This window comes from Hemiscyllium ocellatum, chromosome 1, assembly GCF_020745735.1.
Source record: "Hemiscyllium ocellatum isolate sHemOce1 chromosome 1, sHemOce1.pat.X.cur, whole genome shotgun sequence".
NCBI lineage: Eukaryota > Metazoa > Chordata > Chondrichthyes > Orectolobiformes > Hemiscylliidae > Hemiscyllium > Hemiscyllium ocellatum.
Genome location: NC_083401.1, coordinates 9,989,094 through 10,010,023, shown reverse-complemented (window position 1 = coordinate 10,010,023; position 20,930 = coordinate 9,989,094). Strand labels below are relative to the sequence as shown.

Here is a 20,930-nt window from a genome sequence, read left to right as displayed (position 1 = left end):
GTGTCACAGTGTAACAGGGAGCTGGGAGTGTGTTACAGTGTGACAGGGAGATGGGAGTGTGTTACGGTGTGACAGGGAGCTGGGAGTGTGTTACAGTGTAACAGGGAGATGGGAATGTGTTACAGTGTGACAGGGAGCTGGGAGTGTGTTACAGGGTGACAGAGAGCGGGGAGAGTGTTACAGTGTAACAGGGAGGTGGGAATGCGTTACAGTGTGACAGGTAGCTGGGAGTGTGTTACAGTGTGACAGGGAGCTGGGAGAGTGTTACAGTGTGACAGGAAGCTGGGAGTGTGTTACAGTGTGGCAGGGAGCTGGGAGAGTGTTACAGTGTGACAGGGAGCTGGGAGAGTGTTACAGTGTGACAGGGAGCTGGGAGAGTGTTACAGTGTAACAGGGAGCTGGGAATGTGTTACAGTGTGACAGGGAGCTGGGAGTGTGTTACAGTGTGGCAGGGAGCTGGGAGAGTGTTACAGTGTGACAGGGAGCTGGGAGAGTGTTACAGTGTGACAGGGAGCTGGGAGTGTGTTACAGTGTAACAGGGAGCTGGGAGTGTGTTACAGTGTGGCAGGGAGCTGGGAGAGTGTTACAGTGTGACAGGGAGCTGGGAGAGTGTTACAGTGTGACAGGGAGCTGGGAGTGTGTCACAGTTTAACAGGGAGCTGGGAGAGTGTTACAATGTAACAGGGAGCTGGGAGTATGTTGCAGTGTGACAGGGAGCTGGGAGTGTGTTGCAGTGTGACAGGGAGATGGGAATGTGTTACAGTGTGACAGGGAGCTGGGAGTGTGTCACAGTGTAATAGGGAGCTGGGAGTGTGTTACAGTGTGACATGGAGCTGGGAGTGTGTCACAGTGTAACAGGGAGCTGGGAGTGTGTTACAGTGTGACAGGGAGATGGGAGTGTGTTACGGTGTGACAGGGAGCTGGGAGTGTGTTACAGTGTAACAGGGAGATGGGAATGTGTTACAGTGTGACAGGGAGCTGGGAGTGTGTTACAGGGTGACAGAGAGCGGGGAGAGTGTTACAGTGTGACAGGGAACTGGGAGTGTGTTACAGTGTGACAGGAAGCTGGGAGAGTGTTACAGTGTGACAGGGAGCTGGGAGTGTGTTACAGTGTAACAGGGAGCTGAGAGAGTGTTACAGTGTAACAGGGTGCTGGGAGAGTGTTACAGTGTGACAGGGAGCTGGGAATGTGTTACAGTGTGACAGGGAGCTGTGAGTGTGTTACAGTGTGACAGGGAGCTGGGAGTGAGTTACAGTGTGACAGGGAGCTGGGAGTGTGTACAGGGTGACTAGGTGTTGGGAGTATGTTGCTGGGTAACAGAGAGCTGGAAGTGTGTTACAGTGTGACAGGGAGCTGGGAGTGTGTTCCAGTGTGACAGGGAGCTGGGAGTGTGTTACAGTGTGACAGGGACCTAGGAGTGTGTTACAGTGTGACAGGGAGCTGGGAGTGTGTTCCAGTGTGACAGGGACCTGGGTGTGTGTTACAGAGTGACAGGGAGCTGGGAGTGAGTTACAGTGTGACAGGGAGCTGGGAGTGAGTTACAGTGTGGCAGAGAGCTGAGAGTGTGCAACAGTGTGACAGGGAACTGGGAGTGTGTCACAGTGTAACAGGGAGCTGGGAGTGTGTTACAGTGTGACAGGGGACTGGGAGTGTGTCACAGTGTAACAGGGAGCTGGGAGTGTGTTACAGTGTGACAGGGAGATGGGAGTGTGTTACGGTGCGACAGGGAGCTGGGAGTGTGTTACAGTGTAACAGGGAGCTTGGAGTGTGTTACAGTGTAACAGGGAGCTGGGAGTGTGTTACAGCGTGACAGAGAGCGGGGAGAGTGTTACAGTGTGGCAGGGAGGTGGGAATGTGTTACAGTGTGGCAGGGAGCTGGGAGTGTGTTACAGTGTAACAGGGAGGTGGGAATGTGTTACAGTGTGACAGGGAGCTGGGAGTGTGTCACAGTGTGACAGGGAGCTGGGAGTGTGTTACAGTGTGGCAGAGAGCTGAGAGTGTGTCACAGTGTAACAGGGAGCTGGGAGTGTGTTACAGTGTGACAGGGAGCTGGGAGTGTGTCACAGTGTAACAGGGAGCTGGGAGTGTGTTACAGTGTGACAGGGAGATGGGAGTGTGTTACGGTGTGACAGGGAGCTGGGAGTGTGTTACTGTGTAACAGGGAGATGGGAATGTGTTACAGTGTGACAGGGAGCTGGGAGTGTGTTACAGGGTGACAGAGAGCGGGGAGTGTGTTACAGTGTGACAGGGAACTGGGAGTGTGTTACAGTGTGACAGGGAGCTGGGAGTGAGTTACAGTGTGACAGGGAGCTGGGAGTGTGTTACAGTGTAACAGGGAGCTGAGAGAGTGTTACAGTGTAACAGGGAGCTGGGAGTGTGTTACAGTGTAACAGGGAGCTGGGAGTGTGTTACAGTGTGACAGGGAGCTGGGAGTGAGTTACAGTGTGACAGGGAGCTGGGAGTGTGTTACAGTGTGGCAGAGAGCTGAGAGTGTGTCACAGTGTAACAGGGAGCTGGGAGTGTGTTACAGTGTGACAGGGAGCTGGGAGTGTGTCACAGTGTAACAGGGAGCTGGGAGTGTGTTACAGTGTGACAGGGAGATGGGAGTGTGTTACGGTGTGACAGGGAGCTGGGAGTGTGTTACAGTGTAACAGGGAGATGGGAATGTGTTACAGTGTGACAGGGAGCTGGGAGTGTGTTACAGGGTGACAGAGAGCGGGGAGAGTGTTACAGTGTAACAGGGAGGTGGGAATGCGTTACAGTGTGACAGGTAGCTGGGAGTGTGTTACAGTGTGACAGGGAGCTGGGAGAGTGTTACAGTGTGACAGGAAGCTGGGAGTGTGTTACAGTGTGGCAGGGAGCTGGGAGAGTGTTACAGTGTGACAGGGAGCTGGGAGAGTGTTACAGTGTAACAGGGAGCTGGGAATGTGTTACAGTGTGACAGGGAGCTGGGAGTGTGTCACAGTTTAACAGGGAGCTGGGAGAGTGTTACAATGTAACAGGGAGCTGGGAGTATGTTGCAGTGTGACAGGGAGCTGGGAGTGTGTTGCAGTGTGACAGGGAGATGGGAATGTGTTACAGTGTGACAGGGAGCTGGGAGTGTGTCACAGTGTAATAGGGAGCTGGGAGTGTGTTACAGTGTGACAGGTAGCTGGGAGTGTGTTACAGTGTAACAGGGAGGTGGGAATGCGTTACAGTGTGACAGGTAGCTGGGAGTGTGTTACAGTGTGACAGGGAGCTGGGAGAGTGTTACAGTGTGACAGGAAGCTGGGAGTGTGTTACAGTGTGGCAGGGAGCTGGGAGAGTGTTACAGTGTGACAGGGAGCTGGGAGAGTGTTACAGTGTAACAGGGAGCTGGGAATGTGTTACAGTGTGACAGGTAGCTGGGAGAGTGTTACAGTGTGACAGGAAGCTGGGAGTGTGTTACAGTGTGGCAGGGAGCTGGGAGAGTGTTACAGTGTGACAGGGAGCTGGGAGAGTGTTACAGTGTAACAGGGAGCTGGGAATGTGTTACAGTGTAACAGGGAGCTGGGAGTGTGTTACAGTGTAACAGGGAGCTGGGAGAGTGTTACAATGTAACAGGGAGCTGGGAGAGTGTTACAGTGTGACAGGGAGCTGGGAGAGTGTTACAGTGTAACAGGGAGCTGGGAATGTGTTACAGTGTAACAGGGAGCTGGGAGTGTGTTACAGTGTAACAGGGAGCTGGGAGAGTGTTACAATGTAACAGGGAGCTGGGAGAGTGTTACAATGTAACAGGGAGCTGGGAGAGTGTTACAGTGTAACAGGGAGCTGGGAGTATGTTGCAGTGTGACAGGGAGCTGGGAGAGTGTTACAGTGTGACAGGAAGCTGTGAGTGTGTTATATTGTAACAGGGAGCTCGGAGTGAGTTACAGTGTGACAGGGAGATGGGAATATGTTACAGTGTGACAGGGAGCTGGGAGTGTGTTACAGGGTGACAGGGAGCTGGGAGTGTGTTACAATGCGGCAGAATCAATTTTTCGGGCATTAGCCCTTCATCAGGAATTTTGAAACATCAATTTTCCTGCTCCTCGGATGCTGTCTGTCCTGCTGTACTTTCCCAGCAACACACCCTTTGACTCTGATCTCCGGCATCTGCAGTCCTCACCTTCTCCGCACTGTCAATCTGTGTTGAATGAACTGTATAATAATACTTTGTCTTGTTGCTCACTGAGGCTGTCAGAGTTAGAATAGGTGACCAATCAAGAATATTAATCACAAGACTTGTGGGTGTGCATGAGTCATTGCTCGTGTGTCTTTCAGTATGTGTTTGTACGTATGTATGTCAGTGTGAGTGTGTCAGTTTGTGACTGTAAGTCTGTATATCTCTGCGTGTGTGTGTGTGTTACTATGTTCATGCCTGCATAAGAGTGTCTGTATATGTGTGTATAATTGTCTCTTAGTGAATGTATGCATGTGTTTATATGTGTGTGAGTCATAGAGTTAGCACAGAAACAAGCCCATCATCCACCATTTCTCAGCTGAGTAACAGCCACCAAATTACACTCATTCATTTAAGTGGTCCAATGTTACAATGGGCGAAAGTGAGGACTGCAGATGCTGGAGATTAGAGGCTAGATTAGAGTGGCACTGGAAAAGCACAGCACGTCAGGCAGCATCGAGGAGCAGGAGAATCGATGTTTCAGGCAGCAGCCCTTCATTAGGAATCTTACAATGTTAAGAGCTCATCCAGATGCTTCTGAAATGTTGTAGGAGAATCTGTCTCCACCATCCTGTCAGGCAGTACTTCACATAATTCTCCCACCCTCTGAGAGAAAAAAAAAGGCTCTTTCTCCGATCTCCTCTAAACCATTTACTCCTCATCTTAAACTTAAATGCATCTGGCAAGTGGAATGGATTCTTATGATCTACTCTATCTATGTCTCTTATAATTTTGTATCCCTCAATCATATTTCCTCTCAGCCTCCTTTGCTCCAGGGAAAATAAACCCAGTCTATCCAGTCTCTCCTCATCACTGAGACTTTTCATTCTGTGTAACATCCTGGTGAATCTCCTTTGTATCCTCACCAGTGCAATCACATCTTTTTGATAGTGTGGCGATCAGAACTGCAGACAGTGTTTCATCTGGGACCTAACCAATGTTTTATAAAGTTGTAACATGGCTCCCACGTTCTATGCCCCCAGCTAATGAAGGCAAGCATCTTGTATGTCTTCTTCACCGCCCTGTGTACCTGTGCTGACATCTACAGGGATCTATGGACTTGTACATCATGCCCCTTTGTTCCTCAGTAGTCCCTAGTCCTCTCTACATTCATTGTTGTATATCCTTCCCTTGTTAGGCCTCTCAAAATGCATTACTTCTCGCTTATCAGGATTAAATTCCAAATGCCATTCCTCTGCACAATTTACCAACTGATCAGTGTCAGATTGCAGCCTGAAACTATCCTTCTCACTATGAACAACATCACCAATTTTCATGTCATCTGCAAACTTACTAATTATACCTTCGACATTGACATCTAAGTTATTAATGCACATAAACAGTAATGATCCCAGTACCAGTCCCTTTGGTACACTGTTGGTCACAGGCCTCCGATCTGCAAGCCCATTTTGCCAACTTGCCTTGGATCCCATTAGCTTTTATCTTTTGGATGAGCCTTCCATGTGGGACCTTGTCAAAGGCTTTACTGAAACCACATATACACCACATCAACTGCACTACCCTCATGAATATACCTAGTCACCTTTTCAAAAAACTCAAAAAACTCAATCAAATTACACAGGATCTCCTTCTAACAAATCTGTGTTGACCATCCTGATGAATCCTTGCCTTTCCAAGTACTGATTAATCCTGCCCCTCAGAAATGTTTCCAAGAAATTCCCAACCACTTACATCAGACTAACAGATTTGTAATTACCTGGCTTATTCCTGCTGCCCTTCTTGAATAAAGGAAGCATATTTGCTTTCCTCCAGTTATCTGGCACTTCACTTGTGGTCAGTGAAGTATTAAATATCTCTGCCAGGGGCCTAGCAATCTCTGCCTTTGCCTCCCATAGCAGCCTGGCTGTGGAGATTTACGCACCTTTGTGCCCTCGAAAACATCTAATAACTGCTCCTTATTAATCTTAAGGTCTTCCAGAACCTCACCATCCCAAATGAAATCCCTGGCTCCAATTGTCTTTCTCCTTTGTGAGTACAGATGAGAAGTATTTATGTAAGACCTCACCCACATTCTCTAGCTCCATGCACAGATTTCCCCCTAGGTGTTTAGAAGGTCTCACTCTTTCCCTGGTCATCCTCTTATTCTTTATTTACTTACCAAAAGCCTTGGGGTTTTCCTTAATCTTATTTGCCAAAGATATTTAATGGCTCCTCTTTGCCCTTCTAATTTATTTTAAGCAACACCTACACTCTCTATATTTCTGAAGGACTTCCCCTGTTTTTAATGTCCTATACCTGACATATGCTCCCTTCATTTTCTTTATCAAACTCATAATATCCTTTAACAGCTCGAGTTCCCTGGACTTGCTGCCCTTGCCTTTCACTCTTGGAGGAACATGCTGGCCTTGAACTCTCACTATACTACCTTTAAACTATTCCTAATGTCCAAAAGTAGACTTATCTGGAAATAGCTGCTCCCAGTCTATGTTTGTCAGATTCTGTTTAATGATGTTGAAATTGGCTTTCCCCCAGTTTAGACCCTTACCTTCTGCACTATCTTTATCCCTTTCAATAATTTAAAACTTTGAAACTTATTCCCAAGGCCACCCACTGATACATCAACCACCTGTCCAGCTTCATTCGCTAGGGTAAGGTCTAACACTGCCCCATCTCTAGGCGGACTATCTACAGACTGGCGCAAAAACTCTCTTGGATGCATTTTAAAAACTTCCACCTTGTCTAACCCTTTCAAACCAAGGTGATCCGAGTTAATGTTAGCGAAGTTCAAATCCTCCACACCTATGACCCTATATCTCCCATAGCTTTCTTACTGGATTTGCCTACAGATTTCCTCCTCCCTTTCTCTCTCTGACTGTTGGGAGATCTGTACTGTAATCCCAGCAAATTATCTGCCCCTTTATTATTTCTGCGCTCCACCCAGGTGGCCTATTTTGAAGACCCTTCTTGGACCTCATCCCTCATTGCTGCAAAGATGGCTCCCTTGTCAATAATGCATGCCCCCACCTCTCTTCGGTCCTCTCAGCATTACGTCTGAAACATCTGTACCCTGGAACCCAACTTGCGGAACATTTCCATGAACATCTCAGGGACACAGGCACTAAACAACCCCACCGCCCTGTGGCCGACCACTTCAACTCCCCCTCCCCCTTCCCCAAGGACATGCAAGTCCTGGGTCTCCTCCACTGCCAAGTTCTCGCCACCCAACACCTGGAGTAAGAACGCCTCACCTTCTGCCTTGGGAGCCTCCAATCACATGGATCAATGTGGATTCACCAGTTTCCCCATTTCCCCTCCTCCCACCTTATCCCAGTCCCAACCTTCCAACTAGGCACCACTCTCTTGACCTGTCCCATCCGTCCATCTTCCTTCCCAGTTATCTGCTCCACCCTCGTCTCTGACCTATCACCCCAACTTTCATCCACCTATCGCATTCACACCTACCTTCCCCCCAGCCCCACCCCCTCCCATTTATCTCTCAGACCCCTTGCCCTCCCCCTCACATTGCTAATGAAGAGCTTATGCTCGAAATTTCGAATTTCCTGCTCCTTAGATGTTGCCTGACCTTCTGTGTGTGTCTGTCCTTGTGAGTATGTCTGTGTGTGAATGCGTCTGTGTGTGTAAATGTGTGAGTGTGCGTCTGTGTGTGTCTCTTTGTGAGTGTGTCTCATAGAGTCATAGAGATGTACCGCACGGAAACAGACCTTTCGGTCCATGCCGACCAGATATCCCAACCCAATCCAGTCCCACCTGCCAGCACCCGGCCCATATCCCTCCAAACCCTCCCTATTCATATACCCATCCAAATGCCTCTTAAATATTGCAATTGTACCAGTCTCCACCACTTCCTCTGGCAGCTCATTCCATACACGTACCACCCTCTGCGTGAAAATGTTGCCCTTCAGGTCTCTTTTATATCTTTCACCTCTCACCCTAAACCTATGCCCTCTAGATCTGGACTCCCACATCCCAGAGAAAAGTCTTGGTATATTGATCCTATTCATGCCCCTCATAATTTTATAAACCTCTGTAATGTCACTCCCCAACCTCTGACGCTCCAGGGAAAACAGCCCCAGCCTGTTCAGCCTCTCCCTGTAGCTCAAATCCTCCAACCCTGGCAACATCCTTGTAAATCTTTTCTGAAACCTTTTAATTTCAGTTACATCACACTGTAAACTTTTGCTATTAATTCTGTGTCTTACAATCTTAGTGTCTCCACAACCACCTGATGAAGGAGCGTCGCTCCGAAAGCTAGTGCTTCCAATTAAACCTGTTGGACTATAACCTGGTGTTGTGTGATTTTTAAGTTTTGGTGTGTGTGTGTCTGAGTAAGTGTTTGTGTGAATATGCATATGTATGTGTGTTTGAGTGTATTTCTACATGTGAGAGAAAATGCATGTTTGTACGTGCATCTGCATGTGTGTGTGTCTGTGTGGTACTGTATATGTGTCTGCCTGTTAGACTGTATGTATCTGCGTGTGTCTGTGTCAGATTGTGTGCACATGTGGCTGTGTGTTTCTGTATGTGTCTGTCTGTGACTCTGTGTGTCTGTCTGTGTGTCAGACTGTGTGTGTATCAGTTTGTGTGTGTGTCTGTGTGAATATGTGTCTGAGTATGTGACTTTGTGTTTGTGTATGCGTGTGTCTGTGTGAGAGAGAGAATGTGTATTTATGTGTGTCTGCCTTTGTGAGTATGTCTGTATGTGTGTGTATGTGTGTGAGTGTGCTTGTGTGTGTCTGTGTGAGTACGTGCCAGGATATCTGTCTTTGTGAGTGTGTGTGTGCGTTTGTGTGTGAGAGTGTGTGTCTGTGTGAGTGTGCTTGTGTGTGTCTGTGTGAGTATGTGTGCGTGTGTATCTTTGTGAGTGTGTATGTGTCTGTGTGAATGTTTGCATGTGTCTGTGTGTCTTAGTGTGTGTGTATGTCTGTGTGTGTGTGTCTGTATGTGTGTTTCTGTGTGTGTATCTGAGTCTGTGTGTGTGCTTGTGTGTGTGTCTGCGTCTGTGTGTGTCTGTGTGCGTGTGTCTGTGTGTGTGTGTCTGTGTGTGCATGTGTCTGTGTCTATATATGTGTGTCTGTGTGTGTGTCTGTCTGTCTGTGTGTGTGTCTGCGTCTGTGTCTGTGTCTCTGTGTGTCTGTCTGTGTGTCTGTGTGTGTGTCTACATCTGTGTCTGTGTGTGTAGGTCTGTGTGTGTGTGACTGTCTGTGTGTCTGTCTGTGTGTCTGCGTCTGTGCATATGTGTCTGTCTGTGTGTGTGTCTGTGTATGTGTCTGTGTGTGTGTCTGTCTGTGCGTGTGTCTGTGTGTGTGTGTCTGTGTATGTGTATGTGTCTGTGAGTGTGTGTGTCTGTCTGCCTGTGCGTGTGTCTGTGTGTGCATCTGTGTGTGCATGTGCGTGTCTGTCTGTCTGTACCTGTGTGTGTGTCTGTGTGTGTGTGTGTCTGTGTCTCTGTGTGTGTGTCTGTGTGTGTGCATGTGTGTGTGTGTCAGTGTGTTTGTGTGTGTCTGTGTGTGTGTCTGTGTGTTTGCGTGTGTGTGTCTGTATGTGTGTCTGTCTGTCTGTACCTGTGTGTGTGTGTCTGTGTCTCTGTGTGTGTGTCTGTGTGTGTGCATGTGTGTGTGTGTCAGTGTGTTTGTGTGTGTCTGTGTGTGTGTCTGTGTGTTTGCGTGTGTGTGTCTGTATGTGTGTCTGTCTGTCTGTACCTGTGTGTGTGTCTGTGTGTGTGTGTCTGTGTCTCTGTGTGTGTGTCTGTGTGTTTGTGTGTGTTTGTGTGCGTGTGTGTGTGTGTTTGCGTGTGTGTGTCTGTATGTGTGTCTGTCTGTCTGTACCTGTGTGTGTGTCTGTGTGTGTGTGTCTGTGTCTCTGTGTGTGTGTCTGTGTGTTTGTGTGTGTTTGTGTGCGTGTGTGTGTATGTTTGTGTGTGTGTGTATGTTTGTGTGTGTATGTTTGTGTGTGTGTGTTTGTATGTGTGTCTGTATGTGTGTCTGTCTGTTTGTACCTGTGTGTGTGTCTGTGTGTGTGTGTGTCTGTGTCTCTGTGTGTGTGTCTGTGTGTTTGTGCGTGTGTGTGTATGTTTGTGTGTGTATGTTTGTGTGAGTGTGTGTGTGTATGTTTGTGTGTGTGTCTGTGTCTCTGTGTGTGTGTCTGTGTGTTTGTGTGTGTGTATGTTTGTGTGAGTGTGTGTGTGTGTATGTTTGTGTGTATGTTTGTGTGTGTGTGTGTCTGTGTGTCTGTGTGTGTGTGTGTGTGTGTATAAATGTGAGTGCAGTCAGCCATTGGTGTCAATGTGTAACCACTTGAACGACTGATCCTCAGGACAGTGCAGGGACTGAGGGAATGGAAGATGGAGTGAGACAAGGACAAATATCTGCACACTCCATTCGCACTTCCCCCTGTAGGACCTTGTACCACCAAATACTCCAATTTATTTAATATCTGAGGGAGAACTGGAGGTCAGTCCAGAATACTAGTAAGCAGAGAAACCATTTTAAACACAGAGCTAATTATCCTGATGTACCCTGTGGTCACATGGACAGCTGTCAGTTTGACAGTGCCCTATTTTCCCTGCTGCACTGTGATCTATATCCCAATTCCTGGTGCCTTACTGCCCTATTTTTAACCCCTTTGTCCTGTTTTCTATTTGTAATGATAGCCACCTCACCTCTTGCAAAACATTAAAGGTAGGTTTGTATTTAAGTCAATTAGTAAAGAAGCCAGTTGGGGAACTGTTTTACCCAGTGAGTTCTGACCTGGAACACAATGCCTGAAGGGGCAGTGGGAGCAGATTATATGGAAACATTGATAAAAAGGCATTGACTAAATACTTGAAAACAAAATTTGCAATGATATGAATAGAAACTCGATGCAATTTGCACGTAGACGGCCTCCTTCCATTTGGTATGTTTTCGTAGTTTGCGAGAATGCAAAATTGATGAAAATGAGCATGTTTTGTCAAAGTTTTTCATCTTACACTCATCAGGACATCTCACAGGAATACCAGTCCAAGGGAGAGGGATTGGAAAGCTGTCAATGTGGCATTCCTGTTCTAAAAGGCAGGGAGGCGAGAAGTGGGTGACTACAGGCCGATCAGCCTGACATCTACTGCTGGAAACATGTTGGAATCAATTATTAAAGAAGGAATAACAGCACTTTTGGAAAATCGGAATCTGATCAAGCAGAGTCAGCATGGGTTCAGGAAAGGGAATTGTGTCTGACTGATTGATTAGAGTTTTTATGAGGAAAGGTTAACCAGAGTGGGTCAAGGGGAGCCAGCAGTTGTGTTGTATTCAGACCTCCAGAAGGTATTTATAGAATCATAGAGGTATACAGACCCTTCGGTCCAACCCATTCTTGCCAACCAGATATCCCAACCCAATCTAATCCCATCTGCCTGCCCCAACCCATATCCCTCCAAACCCTTCCTATTCATATACCCACCCAGATGCCTTTTAAATGTTGTAATTGCACCAGCCTCCACCACTTCCTCTGGCAGCTCATTCCATACACGTACCACCCTCTGCGTGAAAAAGTTGCCCCTTAGGTCTCTTTTATATCTTGCCCCTCTCACCCTAAACCTATGCCCTTTAGTTCTGGACTCCCCGACCCCAGGGGAAAGACTTTGTCTGTTTACCCTATCCATGCCCCTCATGATTTTGTAAACCTCTATAAGGTCACCCCTCAGCCTCCAACACTCCAGGGAAAATAGCCCCAGCCTATTCAGCCTCTCCCTGTAGCTCAGATCCTCCAACCCTGGCAACATCCTTGTAAATCTTTTCTGAACCCTTTCAAGTTTCATAACATCTTTCCGATAGGAAGGAGACCAGAATTGCACACAGTATTCCAATAGTGGCCTAACCAATGTCCTGTACAGCTGCAACAGGACCTCCCAACTCCTGTACTCAATTATTTGATAAGATACCTCGCAAAAATGTTACGCGGTAGGGGCCGACAATGTTGGAAGTGGAGAATTGGCTCATGGGCAGGAAATAGCAAGTGGGTATAAAGGGTTGACATCCTGTGACCAGTGGGGTTCCACAGGGATCATTGCTGGGAGTGCAACGGTTCATAACATACATTAATGACTCGTGGAAGGAAGTGAGTAGAGCTAACGACACAAAAATAACTGGAAAGGCAGATAGTGAGAGGGATACAAAAGTTTACAGAGAGATATTGTTAGGTTCGGTAGGTGGGCAAAAAGTTAGCAAATGGAGTGGAAAAACGTGAAATTGATCCTTTTGTAAGGGAGCACACAAGGGCAGAATATTATTTAAATGGAGAGACACTGCAGAGAGCTGCAACACATAGGGAGTTGGGGGGATTTGTTCATGAAACACAGACAGTTAGCACATTGATCCAGCAGGTATTCAGAAAGGCTTATGGAATGTGGGTCCTTGTTTCAACGGGGTTGGAATGATGAAGGGCTTTTGCCCGAAACGTCGATTTTCCTGCTCCTCGGATGCTGCCTGAACTGCTGTGCTCTTCCAGCACCACTGATCCAGAAACAATGGGGTTGGAGAATGAGAGTAGAGAAGTCTTACTGTAACTGTACGAGGTTGCACATCTGGGGTACCGTGAGCAGTTTAAATCCCCTTATTTAAGGAAATATGTCATTTACTTGGAAGCAGTTCAGAGAAAACTCATTAGGATGATCCCTGGTATGGAGGGACTGTCTTATGAGCCAAGACTAAACAGGTTTGGACTCTACTCACTGGAGTTCAGAAGTATGAGACGTGATCTCATTGAAATATATTAAACCCTTGAGGGGCTTGACAGAGTCAATGCTGAGAGGGAGAGTCTAGGACCAGAGGGCACAGTCTCAGAATAAAGGGGCACCAATTTAAGGCTGAGATGAGGAGGAATTTCCTCTCTCGGAGGGTTGTGAGTCTTTGGAACTCTACCACAGAGGGAGCTGTGGGGGGCAGGGTCCTTGTGTATAGTTGAGGCTGAGAGAGATTCTCGATCAGTCGGGGAATCAATGGTCATAGGAAAAGGGCAAGAAATAAGACTTGAAAAATGTTGGATCAGCCACGATCTAAGTGAATGGCAGAGCAGGCTCAAGGAGCCGAATGGCCTCCTCCTGTTCCTATTTCTCATGGTCTGATGGTTGGCCAGTGGAGTCTAATTGGGAGAGATGTTGCCATGGAGAATACATCCATTAATACTGCCTGACAGTTTACTGCCTGACTTTGCTTAAATTTTAAACCAGGGATTTTATTTCTGACTGTTCTGGGCATTACCTATGAACGACACCTATTTTATCATTAAACAGTTGCCATGTGTACATAGGCTCTTTGTAAACAGCGTTGTCCATGTCCCTCAAACCCTCCATATGAAATGGAGGAATTGAGAGACACCAATTGGGTTGAGGGATATGGAATGAATGTAGCTTCCAGTAGAAACAAGGGCATCAAACTGCCAACCAGCTGATAGCCTGGAATTATGTGTCAGCATAATTCCTCACATACTCAGGATTATTCGTCAAATGCTGTTCAATTGCTGAATCACATTTAATGTTGATATTGTGTTACGGGTTATACAAGTGCGGGTTGATTGGGTATGGTAAGTATTTTCACTGTTGGGAACAGAGAATGGATATGTAGTTTGATGCCTTTGAGACACACGACTGACAAACCTGGCATCACATTGGCACTGAAATTCACATACCACATTGCTCATTGGTATGATAGACAGAGCATCCCTTTGGATTGACATCAGCCTGTCAGTGATGAAAACCATTCATGTTATTACTGTGTTGCATCAGCATGAGGAATTGAAGGACATGCGTTGTGTTAAGGAATATGGGATGGAGGTATTGAGGGACACAGACAGGGTTAAGGGACATGGAGTGGAGGAATTAAGGGACACAGATTGGGTGAGGGATATAGGAATGGAGGGATTATGGGGCAGAGATTGGGGTGAGGGATATGAAATGGAGGGATTGAGGCACACAGACAGGGTTGAGGGATTTGGAGTGGAGGAATTGAGAGACACTGATTGGGTTGGGGGATATGGAATGGAGGGATTGAGGGACACAGATTTTGGGAGAGGGATATGGAATGGAGGAATTGAGGGACATAGATGGGGGTGAGGGTTATATTGAGCAGTGTGAGTGGTTTAGTTTGGGGTGATAAACCTTCATGTGTATAACCATGTAACCACCTAATGAAGGAGCAGCGCTCCAAAAGCTAATGGTTCCAAAGAAACCTGTTGGACTATAACCTGGTGTGTAATTTTTAACTTTGTACACCCCAGTCCAACACCGGCCCCTCCAAGTCACAGTGTATAACATTGTTCAGCAGAGGGCTCCAGGAGATATCTCTTTAAGATACTGAGGAAAACCCTACCCCACCCCAACCATCCATTTAAACCAGCTGTTGAGGGATTATTTGCACCTTGTGCCCAGCAAATAGAGCCTGGCTATTACCCGAAATCTGGTACTGTGACAGGGCAGCACTCCCTCAGCATTGCACTGGCAATGTCAGTTCTACAGAGAGGCTCGAACTCTTAGTGCAGTGGATCTGAAGTATGACTGCACTGATGTCCTCACTAAAACCCCTCCGTCTGGCCTGACCTCTCTCTAACCCCGACTCCCTCTCACCCTCGTACTTCACTCTAGAACCTCCTCAAACCTTCAGAGTGTTAGCCTCCTCCTTCTTTTCAAACTCAGATACGTTTACCTTCTCATGCGCCTGCTCCCTTCACCAGGGCAATGGCCTCTGCCCTCAGTGTCCTCCCTTGGGCCCTCAGTGCCTCAGATTCAAAGTTCTGACCCTCATCTTAAATCCCACCAGGACTTCACCGCCTCCCGATCTCTGTGACCTCCTCCAGCTCCACAACCTTCCTCCACTATTTCCAACTGCCTGACCATCTCAAGATTCAAGAGTAGTTTTTATTTGCTATTTCTACTGTATATAGCCAATACAGTAGAAACGAGACAGCCTTCCTCCAGGGCCGAGGGAGTTACATGGACAGCACAAGCTGCATCTTTAAGGCTTTGTAATTCAGACACCGTCCCTTAGCTCCAATGAGGCACGGTGGGGGGAGGGAGGGGAGGGTGAAGGTGGGGGGGAAACAATGTGGGGACTCAGCTTAATTAAATCAATTATCTCCGATTGATCCATTCTGATGAATTAGGAGATAACGTTGAGAGACAAAGTGAATCACCCTGCTTACTCAACTGAACAACAGCGGGCCAGTTTATAAAGACCCTCCGGAATCTTCCAGCGTGTTTCACGAAAAGAGGCAGAGGGAACTGAGTCAAAGGTTAAGGCCAGCAAAGTCACAGCTTAACTGAAGGCTGCTTAAGAAGCTTTAGAGAACGCAGGTCGGACACAGACAGTGAACAAAATGACCGATAGGTCCTGAGCATCCCTCCCACATGAGCTGCCCACTTTTCCCAAATGCATGAGCTGATGCTTCTATCCAGTTTTGTATCCTCTGCGAATTTCCTAATCATGACCCCTGCATTAGAATGTAATCACCCTCTATACCCCCCATTATACAGCCCAGGAACCCAATATTCAGTTCACTATTTTCGTGTCTTATTCCATCAAAAATTGGGACACATACTCTCAACTCCTGCTGTCTTTTTTTTTCTTAAAACAGCTCCAATTGAGCTCACACCCTTCCTGCCTGCTTTTTTTTTGGTAGTTCTTTGCATCAGTCGTGCATTTCACCCACTCATGTGGAAATTCATCACTCACTGCTTATTACACTCCCAAGTTTCAGATTTCCTGTTAATGGCAATATCGTGGTCGAGAATCCCAGGTTAATTCTTTTGAACGAATCACAAAGAGCAGTGAACACCTCAGCCAGCCAAAGAGATCCTTGCTTTACGTGAAATTAGATAATTTCACTGAAGCACCAGGAACAGAGAGATTATATCCAAATATTCACATGTTGGTGTTTTCATCCTGGCCATTCAGGGTGAGACGTTAGGGGATCATGATGGAGAGGAGGTATATCTAACCACTTTTTATTCATTTATGAGGTGTAAGCATCGCTGGTTCAGAAAGCATTTGTCGCCCATTTGTTTATTACCCATGAGAAGGTGGGGGTGAGCTGCCTTCTTGAACCGCTGCAGTCCATGTGCTGTGGGTTGACCCACAATGCCCTGAGGGAGGGAATTCCAGGAATTTGACCCAGTGAAGAAACAGCATTATAAGGAAGGATGTCCAGGAGTGGCAAAGTCACTGAACTAATACAACACTCCACAATCCAGGACGAAGCAGCCTGCTTAGTTGACACCGCATCCACCAACCTCCACCAACACTCAGGAGCAGCAGGGTGAACTAGCTACAAGATGCCCTGCAGAAATTCACCATAGATCCTCAGACAGCACCTTCCAAACCCATGACCACTTCCATCCAGAAGAACAAGGGCAGCAGATATATGGGAACACCACCCCCTGCAACAAGTTGCCCTCCAAACCCTACACACACACACACACACACACACACACACACACAAACACACACACACGAACGCACCACACTAAGATTGATCAAGTCAATGTGAATCTGTGTGTGACTGATTCAGCTAGGAACAGGCAGCTTAATGTAACCCCTTCCTGCCAAACCAGACAGGCAGTGCCCTTGCCCTGACCCCGAGTATCCACAAGTATGCACCTCACTGCCCTCAGCTCTTTGCCCACTAATGCCCCTGAGCCTCTTCTCTCAATGTATGAACGTATGCCAGTTTGGAAAACTGTGATCATGAGTGGGATAAACACTACCAGGAGGATAACATCTGGAGTACAAATATCTATACAGAACCAGCAGCATCTGTCAGCAATTTCTGTGCTTCAATTCTGTCTTGTAATGGTTAACATCATCTGTGTTACATAATAGATAGTGTTATACACAGCAAACAGGTTTTACTACATAATATATACAATATATATGCTTTAACCCCGTAAATGTGACCACACGCAATATAGGCCATGTCATACCCAGCAGTTAGATTCTATAAGAGCAGACCTTGCATTCCTGGCAATGCACTTCATGCCATTAATAACAGACTGCATTACTAGGGCTAGCACTCCATGTATTACATAAGACTTTCATTAGGCCAGACTTAGAATATTCCTGATGAAGGGCTTATGCCCGAAACATCGATTCTCGTGCTCCTCAGATGCTGCCTGACCTGCTGTGCTTTCCCAACACCACTCTAATCTTGACTTAGAGTATTGTGGTCATTTCTGATCACCACAACACAGGAAGGATGTGGAGGCTTTGGAAAGGGTGCAGAGGAAGTTTACCAAGGTGCTGCCTGGATTAGAGGGTATGAGCTAAAGGGAGAGGCTAGAAAAAACTGTTTCCTCTTGAGTGGTGGGGGCTGAGGGGAGACTTGATAGAAATCTATAAAATTGTGAGATGCATAGATAGGGTTGATGGTCAGAATTTTTTTTTGAAATGGCTAATATTAGCGGGCATGTATTTAAGGTTAGAGGGCGAAAGTTCAAAGGAGATGTAAGGGGCAAATTTATTACACAGAGAGTGATAGGAATCTGGAGCATGTTGCCCGGGGGTGGGGGGGGGGGGGGGGGGGGGGGGGGGGGGGGGTGGGTGGGAGAGGCAGATGCAATAGGGGCGTTTAACGGACTGATAGATAAGCACATGAATATACAAGGAATAGAGGGATATGGACCAAGGGCAGGGGTTATTCTAATCTGGCGTCATGGTCAGCACATCATGGTGGGCTGAAGGGCCTCACCTGTGCTGTACTGTTCTATGTTGTAATGGTAGCACACTCTGTGTTACTGGAAGACGCACTCTGACACAATAACACAACCCTGTATTACTGGATACAGAAATGTGTACGTTGTATTGAAAGCCCCCCGCCAAGTTCAAATGGGTTCACCTCCTGTTTCCATTCACAGGTCAATTTCTACGTGAGTTAGTGCCCCATTCAGGACACTGTATAAGTACAGGAAATGTTCTTATTTGGATATTGAAAATTAAACCCCTGGATTAGATCATGTTCTTAAGTAGAAGTGTTTGTAAGTCAGACATTCGCAAATTGGAGACCTCCTGTATAGCACCCTGCGTGCTGCTGGGTATACCCCTGCACACATTACAATGCGACTGGCAGAAAAAGGAGCTGGAGGATATTTTTGCATTTACCAAGTCTGTTGCATCATGATATAAGATTGCAATCCTGATCCCAGCTTCCTGCCGGACTCCAGAACCCTTGATTCCTTCGTCAATCTCTAACCTCCTAAACTCAGCCGTAAATATCATCGAATCCCTAGAATGGGGAAGCAGGCCATTCAGCCCATTGAGTCCACAATAACGGTCCGAAGAGCATCCCACCCAGACCCACCCCATCCCTGTAATGCACACACAGCAAGATCCCACAACTGCAATAGGGTAATAGTTCGTTAACCTTTATTCGGGATGGGGGCTGAGGGTGTGTATTTGGGGAGGGAACACTGTGGATGTTATGCGCAGTGACATCAGGGTGGATCTCTTACATGAACACTTGAGGGGGCGGCTGGAGGCATCAGTTTAATGTCACAGCTCCTCTGACAGTGCGGCACTCCCCCAGTACAACTTCTCTGGCAGAGCAGGATTCCCTCTGTACTGACCCTTTGACAGTGTGGCACTCCCCCAGTACAGCTCCTCTGGCAGTGCAGAACTTCCACAGTACAGATCCTCTGACAGTGCAGCACTCCCTCAGTACAGCTCCTCTGGCAGTGCAGCATTCACCCAGAACACCACCTCCGGCAGTGCAGCACTCCCTCAGTACTGACCCTCTGACAGTGCAGCACTCCCTCAGTACTGACCCTCTGACAGTGCAGCACTCACTCAGTACTGACCCTCTGACAGTGCAGCACTCACTCAGTACTGACCCCCGAAGAGTGCAGCACTCCCTCAGTACTGACCCTCTGACAGTGCAGCACTCTCCCAGTACAGCTACTCTGACAGTGCGGCACTCCCCCAGTACAGCTCCTCTGACAGTGCAGCATTCCCTCAGTACTGACCCTCTGACAGTGCAGCACTCCCTCAGTAGATCTCCTCTGACAGTGCAGCACTCCCACAGTACAGCTCCTCTGACAGTGCGGCTCTCCCTCAGTACAGCTCCTCTGACAGTGCAGCACTCCCTCAGTATAGCTCCTCTGACAGTGCAGCACTCCCTCAGTACAGCTCCTCTGGCAGCGCAGCACCCGCCCCCCTCCCTCCCCCTCAATCCAGCTGGAGGGTAGTGGATTCTGAGTGAGTTGTAAACACACCAGGCACTAACTCAGAGAGGAGGTGAACCTTCTGTCCTTGAGCGAGGACTGATTCTCCATCGCTGACCTCGGATCCGTGCTTCAGTCGGGTGTGTGCCCCAGTGAGTAACGCCTGTTTAGCCCCCACCTTGCTCACGGCCCTGTCCTGTCGGATGGCCCAGCCGCGCTCAACGCTGCAGGTTGGGAAATGCAAGGGTCAGAGTTGCTGGCGGGGCCGGATGGTGACGGCGTGCCTCCCAGATGTGTGTGTACCAGAGGCCCTGTACTGGGAACCCCTTGCTGGGCGGGTCATGACCTTTACAGATATGGTGGCTGTGCATGTCACAGTGAATGGATGTTAAACTGGTATTGTGTGACGGGGTGGCTAACCTTCCCAAACTGCTCCTTCACACCCTCCACAACTCAATCTAAACTCTTCCTGTTCCTTCCCTGCAGCTTACAGAACCATCTCAGCTGTGAACGGTCCACTGGTGGTTCTCGATAATGTTAAGGTACAGTGCAACACCTATTCATTTGTTAAGTCCGAGAGTAACAGTGGGGGGGGGTGTGGGTGGTGATGACTGCACTCCCTCCCGTGTTTGCTTTTCCCCTGTCAGTCTAGGGGCTGGTAGCGTCCACACGTTAGCCGAAGCGCTGAACTCCCATTGTTCCCTTTCACTGGGCAGCTCATTCATTAACGGGCTGTCAACGACATCACTTCCTCATCAAGAGGCGTCGGGGGTAATGAGGCATGAGGCAGGCTCAGAGAGGTCATTCCCGCCCCCTGTGTCAGCGATGTCACTCCCAATTTATCAGCACGCCCAACCAACTGGGCGGCGGCAAATCGCCAAAGGGGGGGCCTCACAAACACAGGTGCAGCCTTCGCCTGCAAAGGAATGGACTTCAGTTCCATTGCTGTCTAACGGAGAGCAAATATACACTACACTCCCAGGGCAGGGACAGCACAGGGTTAGATACAGAGTAATGCTCCTTCTACTCTGTCCCCATCAAACACTCCCAGGGCAGGGACAGCACGGGGTTAGATACCGAGTAACGCTCCCTCTACACTGTCCCCATCAAACACTCCCAGGGCAGGGACAGCACGGGGTTAGATACCGAGTAACGCTCCCTCTACACTGTCCCCATCAAACACTCCTAGGACAGGGACAGCACGGGGTTAGATACAGAGTAAAGCTCCTTCTACACTGTCCCCATCAAACACTCCCAGGACAGGGACAGCACGGGGTTAGATACCGAGTAACGCTCCCTCTACACTGTCCCCATCAAACACTCCCAAGACAGGGACAGCACGGGGTTAGATACAGAGTAAAGCTCCCTCTACACTGTCCCCATCAAACACTCCCAGGGCAGGGACAGCACGGGGTTAGATACTGAGTAACGCTCCCTCTACACTGTCCCTATCAAACACTCCCAGGACAGGGACAGCACGGGGTTAGATACCGAGTAACGCTCCCTCTACACTGTCCCCATCAAACACTCCCAGGACAGGGACAGCACGGGGTTAGATACGGAGTAAAGCTCTCTCTACACTGTCCCCA

The 20,930-nt window shown here is 48.0% G+C and overlaps 2 protein-coding genes across 3 annotated transcripts in view; both read left to right on the top strand.

Moving 5' to 3' along the window:
• LOC132822324 (V-type proton ATPase subunit B-like) overlaps nt 1–20,930 on the top strand; it is a 97,213-nt gene that overhangs the window by 9,326 nt on the left and 66,957 nt on the right. For both annotated transcript variants that reach the window (XM_060835694.1, XM_060835601.1), the window contains exon 2: nt 19,828–19,883. In XM_060835694.1, coding sequence (XP_060691677.1) covers nt 19,828–19,883 — 56 coding nt within the window. The remainder of the gene's footprint in view (nt 1–19,827; nt 19,884–20,930) is intronic.
• On the top strand, nt 9,683–10,291 carry LOC132817556 (keratin-associated protein 5-1-like; the record flags this gene model as incomplete). The annotated part of the gene is made up of 1 exon (XM_060828062.1): nt 9,683–10,291. A coding segment is annotated over one exon (609 nt), but the record flags the coding sequence as incomplete, so codon positions are not given.